Genomic DNA, 12,463 nt, shown 5'->3' on the forward strand with positions numbered 1-12,463 from the left:
CTAAGTCTCCTTCTGGGGCTGGCTGTCTCCCTGGGCGTCTGTAGGACCTCCTAGAGGCCTGGGATTAGGCTTGTCACCAGTGAGGGCAAGAGACCCAGACTTCTTGGCTGCTACTTGAACCTCCCTGTTGGTCCCAGCTGAATTGGGAGGGGCTGGGATGACTTTCTTGCATCAGCCCTCACAGCCTTGGAAGTCCTCTTTCCCAGCCTTGGCACCTTGTTCTGGCTGCCAGCCCAGTCCTGGTATCTCTTGGGGAAAAGGCATGGCAAAGCCACCCCACATGGGAGGAGAGTGACAAAGAAGAGGCTGAGAGAAAAAGGCAGAGGTAAGGGAATCTGGGACCTTCTGGAGCTTGTGGAGTGTCCCCAGACAGGCCTCCACACTCACCTACCCCTGGCCCTGCACCTGCATCTGCTCTCCACGCTTCTTTTCTCACCGGTCTCTCCAGCCCCAGGAGAGTCAAGGCCCCAGCACACAAAGGCAGGGCCATTGGCAACTGCAGGGTGAGTACAGGGGGGGCGCTCCCTTCTTCCTGGAGGAGCTGGAGAGGCAGGGATCCTGCTCCACTTCTGTAGGGTTCTCAATGTCCAGAGGTCGACACCTTGACTCTCCTTGCCCTACCATCTACTATTTTCATCCTCATCGAGATGGTGGAGCCTATGGCCAGCTCCAGAGCTTTGCAGGCAGGTCTTCAGACCCTGCCAGCATCCTCTCCTGCATACCTTCCCCCAGCGACTTTACCAGGCCCTCTCCCTTGAGTCTCATCGCCATGCTATTAGTGCTGTGGGTGGAGCCCAGCCCAGAGCTGAGGCGTTCATCCGTCCCCAGCCAGGACTGACCTGAAGGGGGAGAAGTTGGCCCAGAGGCTGTATAGGGGTCACATCACCAAAGATGAGAGTATTTGTTTGATGCCCTGCAGTGCTTTGTCAGCTGTGTGGTATCTGACAGCTCACCCAGGTGGTGCCCCCATTCCCTACCAGCCCTGATGGGAGGCCCCAGGCTAGGGATGAGACACCCAGCGGCTGTTCTGAGTGGGCTCCACACTCCAGGCAGTTTGGGGACTCACTGCTAGGCTCTCCTCTTCTGACTCACCACTGTCCTAAGGACAAGCTCCTGCCCTCTCCTGTCCCTATCCATCCACTTAGGACATGTAAAAGACACTTGGAAGTCCCTGGCCCAGGCCCTGGGCAGCTCCGCTTCAGTGCCTGTACTTTCTCCTTCCACTGGTGAACCTGGCCACAACCTGTTCTCCCTGGAAGCCTTTGCTTGGGCTGTCATGGTGACCGCTGTTCAGGAGTAGGGTTTGAATCCCAGCACTGTGCCTGGGGAAATACAGCACCCTCCCTTTCAGAAGAGGACTGGGGTGGCTGTTGTGCCCTCTCCCGCCAACAGCCACAGCAGGAGGAGTCTGAGCCTGCTCCTGGCCACCAGAGCCAACCTCTCACCACCCACCAGGAACAGAAAAGGAGTGCGGCCCTGCTGTGCTGCCGCCACTGCAGCCCTACCTGCCCCCCATGCCTCTGCCCCTGAGCCTGGGGAGTCTCCAGGATGTGTTTTCGCTTGTGTCTGGCCTGTTGGGGTGAGGGGGCTGCAGACTGGACCACTTCCTCATCCCTGCCTCCTCCACTGCCATCGAGGGTGCCAGAGCAGCTCCTTGGCAGGCCCTCTCCTATAAACAACACATTTCCTTCCCTCAGAGAAGGAAAGGGAGGGGGAAAAAAGGCCAAACTTGTTGGGAAGCAAGAACAACGTGTCAACACGAAATGCAGACAAGACCTGGGACAAAGTGGGGATTGTCATACCAAGGGGAAGGAGGGAGCATTGTCAGCACTATTTGCAGACTCAGAAATATCATTGACCACAGACATCTGAATCAGATCTGCAGCATCTGGGCTTCTGCCTGCAGCACAGCAAAGCCTGCCCAGTGCAGGCACTGACGAAAGATCACTTTTTGAGTTCCTTTTGGAACTTGCTGGGGCCCGGGGAATTGGGCAGTTGTTGACAATCCTCCCTCATCACCTAAGGCACCTGGTGTGAGCACCTTGGACTAAGTTGCTGGCCTAGATTCCAAGCCCCCTCTCTGAGCAAAGGTGGGGTAGGGTGGGTGCAGGGAGCTATAGCCAACAACTCACCCCTATTGGTTAAGCCTATGCCCAAACTCCTTTCCCCTGTGAGCCTGAGTATTTCCCAGCATCTTCCTACCATGATCTCCTGAGTGCCTTTAAAAAATGCACATGGCTTGGCCTTGCCCAAGATATTCTGATTCAGGAGGTCTGGATGGGGCCTAGTTTTCATATTTTCAAAAATTTCCCAGGGGCATTTGGTTGGGCGGCTTTCCCCTCTCACTAGAGAGTCTTTCCTCCCAGGACCGTTTGTGCACAAATATAAACATTTTATGCCCAGCTCTTGGTGAGTACAGACATCAATGAGTGCTTTTCTAATTTTCATTATTATTTTTTCTACTGTTTTCTGGACTAGAGTAACTATGCATTCTCCAGCTGGCCTGGAAATTTGCCCTCTGTCCCCACTTGGAAACCATCTTTGGGCATGGTGTCCCTTCCTTTCCAGCTGGCCACCCTGGCTTTTGAGCAGCTGTATGTCTATGACGCTCAGAGCTCCAGCCCTTTTGAGCTGAGCTGTTGGCCAGGAGATATGTGGCTGGTTAGAGCTAGGATTGTTGGTTTTCCAGCTGTTGGTCAAAGCCAAAGTCATCTTCTCTCCCCATTTAGAGCAGAGAGGAGTCAGCACTGAGTATACAAGTCTTCTATAATTGGGGTAACTTTCCCAGATAGGAAAAGAGCATCCTCTACTACCCTGAGGTCAGATCACCATTCCTTTTATTTTTTATTTTTTAACATTTTATCTATTTTTAGAGAGAGGGGAAGGGAGGGAGAAAGAGAAGGAGAGAAACAGCAATTGGTTGCTTCTAGCACTCCCCCAACTGGGGACCAGCCTGAAACCCAAGCATGTGCCCTGACTGGGAATCAAAACTGGGGACCTTTTGGTTTGCAGGCCAGCGAGCTCAAGCCACTGAGCCACACCAGCCAGGGCAAGATCATTCTTTTCAAGTCCAGGAGACTGGTCTCCTCTTGACACCTGCTTGCCTACAAAATGGGAATGACAGTTTCCTCCCTTTCAGGACTGCCATGAAGATTCAGTGAAACAATACAGGTCAAGCACTGAGCCCAGTGCCTGGCACACAGGGGAGGCACTGCTCCGGCTATTGGTGGTGTTTATCGTTACAACTGTCATTGTCATATCCATTCCTGATACTATTTACGGCAGAGCCAGGCAGCTCCGTGGGGACCCAGTGAGCTTCAAGAACCCTAAGCCCCAGAATTGCACAGGCTTTTCCCACAGTTGTCTCACAACAGGGAGTCTGTTACTCCTGAGAGCGCCCAGGAGCCGCTCCATCATAGCTGTCTATCTCCAGTGTCCTGTTGATAAGATCTGTTAACATTCTCAGCTCCAGGTCTGAAATATACAAAGAACAGGGCCTGTTTGTTGAATTCAAGCGTCTAAGGTTTAATTCCCAAAGGAAATTAAATTAGGTGCCTGGAGCTATGACAGTCTGTCGTGTTTCTTTGCAGGGAATGTCACCCTTAATATCATTCAGATCTCATGTATAATTTTACCCTGTTTAGTTTCTTTAAAATAATTTGAAGTTTCCAGCAGGAACCAGCAAATCACCAAAAATGAAGATTGACTAGTGAGTAGGGTTTGTCCCTTTTTTGGTCCTGCCATCCCCTCCCCCAGCTGAGTACAGAATGAGTCTGCACACAGATGGTACCGTACAGCGTTGGTAGTTCTAAAAACCACCATAACTCACCCTCTTTTCACCGCCAATTCCAGACCTTTGTCTGAGGAGCTAGCTTCAGACTGAACTCAGCATTAGAGGGTTATCTTTCCTGTTGTTGAAAAACAGCTCTTCGGAGTCTCACTGGGTGGCCACAGTGCCTGTAAGCCCTCCCCCACCTCATCTCACCCCAAGAACTAGTTACAGTCCCAGACCTATTTACCTCTGTGGCAGAAAAGTCTCTCCCTCCAAGTTATTTGTGGGCTAGAAATCAGCCGAGCCTGGCCCAGACTGGAGCCATTGTAATATAATTGGGTTTTAGGTATGCTTGTGTTTGTGCTAGCATTCGAAGAGATGGCAACAAGTCCCGGAAATGCCAAAAAATATGAATGTGACTTTTGTACTACTAAAGCAGACTGGTGATAACTGGTAGAGAAACTCTGGACTTGGTGATTGGGGCGCGGGTGGGGGGGGGGCATGGGCTAAGAGGAGGAGCAAGGAGCAAAACCCCTGTGGGAGGATCAGTGTGTGATTGGGGACTGGTCACTGTAGTCCGTGAGAGGAAGTCAGCCAGTCCCACTGTGGGGAACTTGGAGGGAGAACAGGGTGGGAGGGGCACCTCAGGCAGGCGTTTCCCTAGACCTGCTTTGCCAGTCTGAACCTTGTCCCTGTCCTCACTTGAGGTCTGAGCTCCTCAAACAGAAACTTGAGCGAGGAGATGTGGGCCAGCGGTTGGAGCTGTTTTGTTCGTGACTGTGGGCCTGCAGCCTGGGAAGGAGATGTCCTTTGGCTCCCTGTCAACCACGGGTGGGAGCATGTCCAGGTGGGGAATGGCCTCTCTTCGTTCCTGTGTCCCTGGGGATCCCCCAGGGCCTAGCAGAGACACCCAGGGAACACTATGGAATCGAGTAGATTGCTGGGCAGAGGAGTGGAAGAATAAACATGCCTGACAGTCATGGGGGTGAGAGTTCAGGGTATGGTCTTGTCTCAGCCACTCACAAGCTGTGTAGTGTTGGGCAAATTACATAACCTGCCTGTGCCTCGGGTTCCTCATCTGCAAGGAGACTGAGGAGAAAAGATTATGGGAATTTAGCAGTATGCCTGGTGTGGTGGTAGCTGGTGTGTTCATTTGGGGTAGTTTTCTCCCATTCCTTGCTCCTCCCTCTACCCCATCAACTTCCTTTCTTTGGAGTCCTCCATACGATGAGGTTTCTACTGACTCTGCTGCTTTTCTTGGCCATTTCACTTCATCACAGGCTGACTGTGTTCTGAATGGTGAAACTTCTCTTCTTATCAGAGTGTGCAACTCCCCAGGGGAAACCTGATGGGTATTTTCTCAAGTTTTTGATCCCCATCCTTCTCACAGGGGGTTTTCCCTCAGAGGAACCCTTCCCCAGGGTCTTTGCCCATCGTCTTTCTTCCTCCTTGCCACACCCAGGGCATTCAAAGTTTGCTGGAGGAGGCAAAGCAGAGGCCGGGGCAGAAGGGTGGGGTGCAGAGGCCAGGAGGCCCCATGGGCTAGCACAGGGAGGAAGGGGGTGGAGAAAGGGGTCAGCTGGGGAAGAGGAAAGACACCCTTGGCCTGGGCCTGGTGTGGTGCAGGCCCCCAGGTGAGTTTGGCCTGGCTCTGCTGAGCCCGCCTGAGCAGAGGAGCCTTCTGGGAAATGGCCCATCAGGTTGAGGAAGGCCTGAGTGAGTGCCCTTGGACATTCCCATGGGCCGTGAAACTTCTTTAGGGGGTGGGAGTGTTGGTCGTACCAGCTAAGTGCTGGGGCCAGGCTGTCCTAGACATCGGTGCATTAAGTGACAGGCATCAGACTGGAGCAGCAAAGTGGGATGGCTGGGAGGCCACCTGGAGAACAGGTTTCTAAAAGGAAGTTCTGAAGAACTCAGTGGCTGCATGGGGCCAGCAGGACAGGGTTTGGGAGCATCCGGCCTCAGAGAATGTGGATATTGCTGACGGAAATGGGAGTTGAGAGACCCTTTCCCATCTGTAAAATGAGAGATTGGTGCAGAGCCTCCAAATTCTCCAGCACAGACATTCTTGGATGTACCTTCCGGGGCATTTCCTGATGCCAGACAGGGTTTTTATTCCCAACAGATTCTTTTTGTGCTACCAGGTGAGGGCGAGGGGAACATGTGACCTGGTTGGGCAAGATGGATGTTGGCAGTTGCTCTTCTCTGCTCCTGCCCCTCGGCTTTTGGTCTGTTCCCCCCACCCCCCGCCCCCCCAGTGCACTGAATCGTGCAAGAGGCGCGAGCTGCCAGAAAGGGCATTTTCCCACCCATGTCCATACCCCTCCTGGGGCCAGCACTGCTGTCCCTCCAGATGTCCCCACCTTGCTTCCCCATTGTGCTCTGCTGCCCTTCCTTCTCTACCCTAGTTCCTCTGATATTGCAGGCAGGTCGTGGGGGCAAGTGACAGTCGAGATGGGCCTCAAGCACTTCCCTCTGTACCTAGAGCAGATCACCATGGGCTTGTATCTGCTCCATGGCCAGAAAAAGGCCCATAGCTTGACAATTGGCAAAAAGCCCATATATTTTAAAAAATAAAATAAAAGCCTGTCTTATGCTTTCTTCCCAGATTCTGTTGACTGAAGAATTTGTAGAGAAAATGTTGGAGGACTTAGAAGATTTGACTTCTCCAGAGGAAGTAAGCCTATTTGGTTCTGACAGGGGGTTTGGTGTCCAGGAGCATGTATGCCTCTCTCTCTCTTTCTCTCTCTCTCTCTCTTTCTCTCTCTCTCTCCCTTTCTCTCTCTCTCTCTCTTTCTCTCTCTCTCTCTCTTTCTCTCTCTCTCTCTTTCTCTCTCTCTCCTCTCTCTCTCTCTCTTCCCCGCTGCCTTCCTCCCTCTTTTCCTCTCTTCGATATAGGGATAGGCTGGAAGGAGACCCTGAAGGTGTTAAATGGCTTTTATTTCCCTCTGTCTTCCCACCACCCCCAGCCCTCATAAGGAGACCCAGCAAACTGAGTCGCCGGCTCCTGAGAACCTCCTTGAAGAGGCAGCCAGGGCCTTCAGGCTAGTATGAGTTCTCCCCAGCCCCAGCTGGTCTCTGGCAGGTTCTGAACAGAAAGCTAATGCCTGCTGCCAGAGAACATTCCACTGGGGAGTTCTGGTGGGCAGCAAGGGACTCTTGCTCTCGCCTCAGGCCACCCAGGAGCCACCCTCCTAACTCCCTTCTCTAGCCGTGAGCTCTCGCCTCTCGTCTGCCTCTTCCAATCCTAGCCCAGAGCCTGAGGAGCTGGCGGGCCAGGTGGGGGCTTGTGCTTTCCTTGGCTACTCTTCTAGGGTACAGGACTGCAGCCCATAATCCTCTTTGTTTTTCTTCCTTGTTCCCGGCATCCTCATTTGTGGGGACTTACCTCATCCTGGAAAGTCCCTTCCCCTCCCCTGGCCTCCTACTAAGCAGCACCCTAGTGGGATCTGAGCCTTCCTGGCCTCCATGCCCCGTAGGTTAGTAGAACATTAGCAAGCTGGCCTCCAGCCTCTGGAGAGTTCTTCTGGGCCCTCCCCTGCCTGTGGTAGAGACAGGCCCTTCCCTTGCCCTTTCTGCCAGGAAGTGTGTTTAGGGGAGAGCTCCTTCACCTCCCAGGGGCCAAGCTTTCAAGCCAGAGAGAGGACAGGTACAAGCTAGCTTTCATCCAGGGCTGGAGCTCCCAGCTGCGAGGGCTCCTAGGGCCACATCAGACAGTACACGGTGGCCTCCAGGTCCACGGGGTAGAGAAGAGCGCAGAGGGCGGGACTGCCCTGTCAGGTCTCCAGGTGGACAGGAACTTCTCAGAGCCTTAGGTCATCCCAATAGGATAGTATCTTGTCTATCCTCTGGGATACAGCTTGATAAATTAACTCATTTATACATTCAGAAGTCACTGAGCACCCAGCCTGTGCCAGCCAATCAGCCTCCACAAGCCACCAGTCCCTGAGGCCCAGCTCCCATTCAGTCAGGCCAGAGCCAGCTGCCCAGAAGCGCTTCCGGAGAGGCCATGTAGCACTGGGATGGCTTTGTGCCAGACCGCTGCTTTGAGCTTGGGTGTTGAGGGGTTGAGAGGGGGACAGTCCAGGCAGGAGGGACAGGAGCCAGGGGAAGCTTAGGAAAGTAGGTCACTAAAAAGGACTTTTTTTTTTTTCCTTTCCTGTCCAGAGGCTGTCCCCACACCCTGCCCCACTCTCCACTTTAGTCTTGGCTTGGACAGTCCCCCATCAGAGGGAGGGAGAGGGAGCCAGCCAGGAAGTATCAGGCCTGTTCACTTCCAGCCCCAGCTCCAGGCGGGCTAATGGCCTGCTCTTCCCTCCTGTCCAGTCTGGCCTGAAGTCTAGCCCCAGGACAGTGGGAGTCATGAAAGGCGGGTCCTATTTCCAAGTCACTGTACATCTGTTGAGCACCAGCCATGTGCCAGACCACATTCAGAGTCCTAGACTATAGAGGGAGTATTATACATCAGCCTCTTCCTCTTACCCCCAGCAGAAGCTCTAGAAACAAAACTGTAAGCAAATCGATGATTCCATGGGTAAGGCTGGAAAACTTTACCTCTCCTTGGCCACCACTGTGCCCACTCTCAGGCTGGCAACCCTGGGAAGCAGATGAGAATGAATAAGGGGAAGCAAAATGGAGTGTTTGTTCCTCCTAAGGATGCACTAGACCCAAGAAATCACCTCTAGCCATACTCATTCTGCTCCTCTGCTCCCTCTGAGGCCAAGTCAGGGCCTCCTTCCCTTAGACCCTTTGGCAAAGGCTACAGATGTCAGGTTCCAGGATCCTTCTGCACTAGCCTTCAAAAGAGAGGCCATGGCAGGGACAGGTCTGCAGTTTTATTCCTCAAGCCATTTCCCTGTAGCATCTGCACCCTCCCCCTGCCCCTCATTCTCCAGCCCAAGGGCCTCAGGGAACAGATTCCTTACATGCTTGTGGCCAGAGGCAGAACCAAGGAAGTGAGCTGGAGAGAGGTCAGCACAGTCAAGAAAGAGTTAGAAAACATGCCTCCTCCATCCAACCCCGGGTTAATTATTGGCCTGGGGGTGGGGGTGGGGATTGAGGGGGAGAAGGGGTCACCGAACTCCAGCAGCTTGACTTCAGCCACCCACCTGGGCCTCACATTTGAGGTTAAAGCCAGGCAACCAGTGGCCCATCTGCCCCAGCACCCAGGGGTGGCCCTGGGTGAGGGTCCTGGCCACTCTCCATGCAATCTGCAAAGAAGGCAGTGGGTTCTGCTAATCTGTGCACTCTGACTCTGTGCCTGCTCCCTCCACAGTTCAAACTTCCCAAAGAATACAGCTGGCCTGAAAAGAAGCTGAAAGTCTCCATCCTGCCTGATGTGGTGTTTGACAGTCCGCTGCACTAGCCTGGGCCGGGCCCTACAGGGGCCAGAGGAGAGCCCAGCCGCTCCCCAGTGACTTCTGGTGTAACAACTGAGTACGAGAGTCCCACCAATAAAAGGAAGGACAAGCGTGAGGATGACTGAGCAGCCACGCACCTATGGCCCGGTGGGATGCCGGGCATGGGCAGCGGACTCCCACCTCACCTGCAACGCCGCAGCCACATGACCAGGCACTGATCCCACTGGGCACTGAGGCAGGCAAATGCAAGCCTTCCCTTCCTGCTGCTGCCACAAGTTCTGGTTTGAGAAGTGACTGGACCTTTGATGTGCCCCTATATCTCAGGCCTCCTCCTCACCTCCCCCCTGCCATGCAGCCCAGCAGGAAGGAGGCTGAGTGGCCCTGTGGGTTCAGTGCCCAGCTCAACTCTGGGAAACCATGGGTAGTCCCGCTCCTCTCGCCATGAACAATTCCTCTGATCGTGTTTGGTTTTCTTCCTCTATTTTATTTTGTAGAAACTGATGGTATTTTATTTCTCTTCAGAGATGTCCAGAAGCTGTGTATATAATGTTTTTTAAACAGGTCTTTATTCCCCGATGAACTTTTGCGTCCTTTCAGACAGAGGCCTGGGGCTCTTTCCCCCTGAGCTGCTACCAGAGAAGGTGCCGGTGTTCGCCTGCCAGCCCAGGGCCCAGAAGAGGCTTCAGAGAGAGGCTCTTTTACCCAGGGGGGCCTGGTGGAGCCTGGGGTAGAGGAGAGCTGGGACACTCCCCCACACAGCCTTGAGCCCAGTTTAGCTGGGGCCAAGCAGGGATGCTTCTGTTTCCCAAGTGGACTGGTCCCATGAATTTCAAGGACCACTGGGGTCTCAGAGACTTGGTGGCCTCACCCTCATCTTCCTGACCTTTCCCACCCAACCAAGCTTGCCTGGGAGAAGGTGAGGCCCATCACCTCACGGATCATCCCACCTTCCACTCAGGACCTGGGTCTCTAGCTCTTTCACCTTTCCTATTCCATTTCTTCATCCCCTGGGCCTCCCAGCCTCTAGGCTGCAGGACTCTGGCTTATTAAAAACAAAACTTAACCTCTCAACATGTCTATAACTGAATTTGCAAACACCGCACTCTACTTCCCGCCCATCCTCCCTGCATCTCTACATTTCTCATTTCCCATTCCTGTCCTGCCTCTGAGCCTCTCGTGGTCCTCGGTCCCTTGCCCCAATACTGCAGTTCTCATGGCCTTCCTCCAGAAGCCAACCTATCTGGCCTGTGGTTTGGGGGTTCCTCTTGGTTTATCTCCCACTTCTGCCCTAGAATCACTAAGCCCCTTTCATACCCTCTGACCTCCGACTCTAGGGATTGCTGTGTTGAGATCACCCTTCAGGCCTGTCCAAAGCAAAGCCATTTTGTCTGTTGGGGGCCACACAGGACCATGATCTGCCTCGTCTACACTGCCACACACACAGGCACCACCAGGAGGCCCACAGGTACAGGACCCCTTTGACGGGAGATCAGCCAAAGAGCTGCCTCCAGGGGCCACGAAGGCTTTAAGCGGGCTCTCCAGGGAACAGCAGTTGGACTTACAGGGGACCTGGGCCCTTCTCTGCACACACCCTCAGGGCTACCTGGTTAACTCCATCAAACTCGGAGCTTCAAGGTAGATCAGCCTGGAGTACTTGGAGAGAGACCTTAGGCTCCCATCAACCAGGGTGGAACGCTCTGGACCTGATGTTGGCAGCATCTGTTCCTTGTCTGAGGACTTTTCTAAAGGACGTTGCCTGGCCTTCGCCCACCACAGCATCCTGCCTTGGAAGCTCTTGTCTTCTGACGTTTCATGGCCAGAGAGGCGCTACCAGCTTTCCTCCTTTCCGTGCCATCTTGACCTGCCTCCACCAGTTCTTTCTGGGCCCTACCTCTACCTACAGGGAGGGGGGTATTTTCTGAACTAAGCTTTGTCATCAGTATGGGAGTCAGGTGGGAAGTAGGTGAGCTCTGAGATGCTGAGCCCGTGAAGCCTGAGATCCCCTTCCTGCCCCACCATGTAAGGAACCTCTAAGGTTATGCTGGGACCAGGCCTCCATTTCCTTTCCTTGCAGTTCATTGGCTGTCGGGCAGTGGCAAGACACCCGCTGTCTCTGACCAGAACTCCTTTCCCTTGTTCAGTGGTGCCTTCTTCCCATAGGTTACTCTGGGGGGGGGTCTCCATTGAGCTGGCTGATGAGAGGGACCCCTCACTGGGAAACAAGCAAGGCTGACCATGTCTTGTGCCTAGCACACAGCACCTGAAACATGGTGGATGCTCACTAAATGTATCCCTTCCCTCCCTGCAGCCCTTTGGGAGCCCCAACCTCATAGTGGGGAGGTAAGAAGCTTCCCTTGCCCCATCTGCCTCTTCCACAGGCTTCCTTGAGGTTTGCCTGGCCCTATCCCTCCCTCCAGGTCCCTGGTGCTAAGAAGAGGCTCCCCCATCTGCCTGTTATACATAAGGCAGACTCCTGTGACCAATATGGGCTGCAGAAGGGCCACAGACCAGCTGCTCTTTGGAGGGGTGGAGACTCATGCAGGTCTCTGGTCTGGCCAGGGAGCTGGTACTTCTTCCTGCCCTTTTCCTCTTCCAAAGGCCTGACTCCAGGGCAGGGACTGGGAAGTCAGGGGGAGTCTAAAAGGCCTAGAGCGTTTTTAAAAATGGACACAGGGTCTTGGGACTGGGTTTTAAAGTTGAGTTGAGAGCAGGGAAAAACCCTGCAAGTTGGTGCCCCTATGGGGCAGACCAGTAGAGAAATCCCTTGACTATTTTTTTATCTGGTTGTCTTTCCTCGCTGGCTTCCAGGTCCTCCGTGCCAGGTGAGGTACCTGGGTCCCTGTAGAGAGAGCCCTTCTTTTGTACAAGTACCCAAATGCTGCAGTGAGCAGACTTTTGTAAAAAAAATTTTATTAGTTTCTAATGTGAGTGGTGACTCAGTTCCTAGGGGCTGCAGCCAGCCTGGAACTTTTGTAAGAATTTTGGGTGACTTACTTAGATGTCGTTTCTTCTTGCCCCCTCTTCCTCTGTAATCTAAGTGCATTAAACATATTTGCAGAAGTGCTGGGTCTTATGCTCCTTTCTGGCTGGGAGCAGGGGAGTGGGAAGCCTGGTGCCCAGGCAGAGGGAGTGGATTGGACTTGGCCATTTAGAAGAAGCTGGGGTGGGGAAAGGTCCTGGAGACTGTTTGGGGGAGTGGAGGGGGTGCCAAGGAACAGGATCATGCAGCTCGTGACGTTTTCAGTCATGCGGAAATGACTGCAGGAACAGTCTTGCTTTCACTTAGGTTTTGTTTTAATGGGTGAAATTTTTTTTTTAAAGATTTTATTTA

The 12,463-nt window shown here is 53.5% G+C and overlaps 1 protein-coding gene across 2 annotated transcripts in view; it reads left to right on the plus strand.

Annotated features, from left to right (window-relative positions):
- The window catches only part of SUFU (SUFU negative regulator of hedgehog signaling), a 98,886-nt gene extending 86,692 nt beyond the window's left edge, over positions 1-12,194 (plus strand). For both annotated transcript variants that reach the window (XM_090278509.1, XM_090278510.1), the window contains exons 11-12: positions 6,381-6,449; positions 9,048-12,194. In XM_090278509.1, coding sequence (XP_090134635.1) covers positions 6,381-6,449; positions 9,048-9,137 — 159 coding nt within the window. In that variant the 3' untranslated portion in view covers positions 9,138-12,194. The remainder of the gene's footprint in view (positions 1-6,380; positions 6,450-9,047) is intronic.
- The last annotated feature ends 269 nt before the right edge of the window (positions 12,195-12,463 follow it).

This window comes from Furipterus horrens, unplaced genomic scaffold (assembly GCF_987537825.1).
Source record: "Furipterus horrens unplaced genomic scaffold, mFurHor1.1.pri manual_scaffold_5, whole genome shotgun sequence".
Taxonomy (NCBI): domain Eukaryota; kingdom Metazoa; phylum Chordata; class Mammalia; order Chiroptera; family Furipteridae; genus Furipterus; species Furipterus horrens.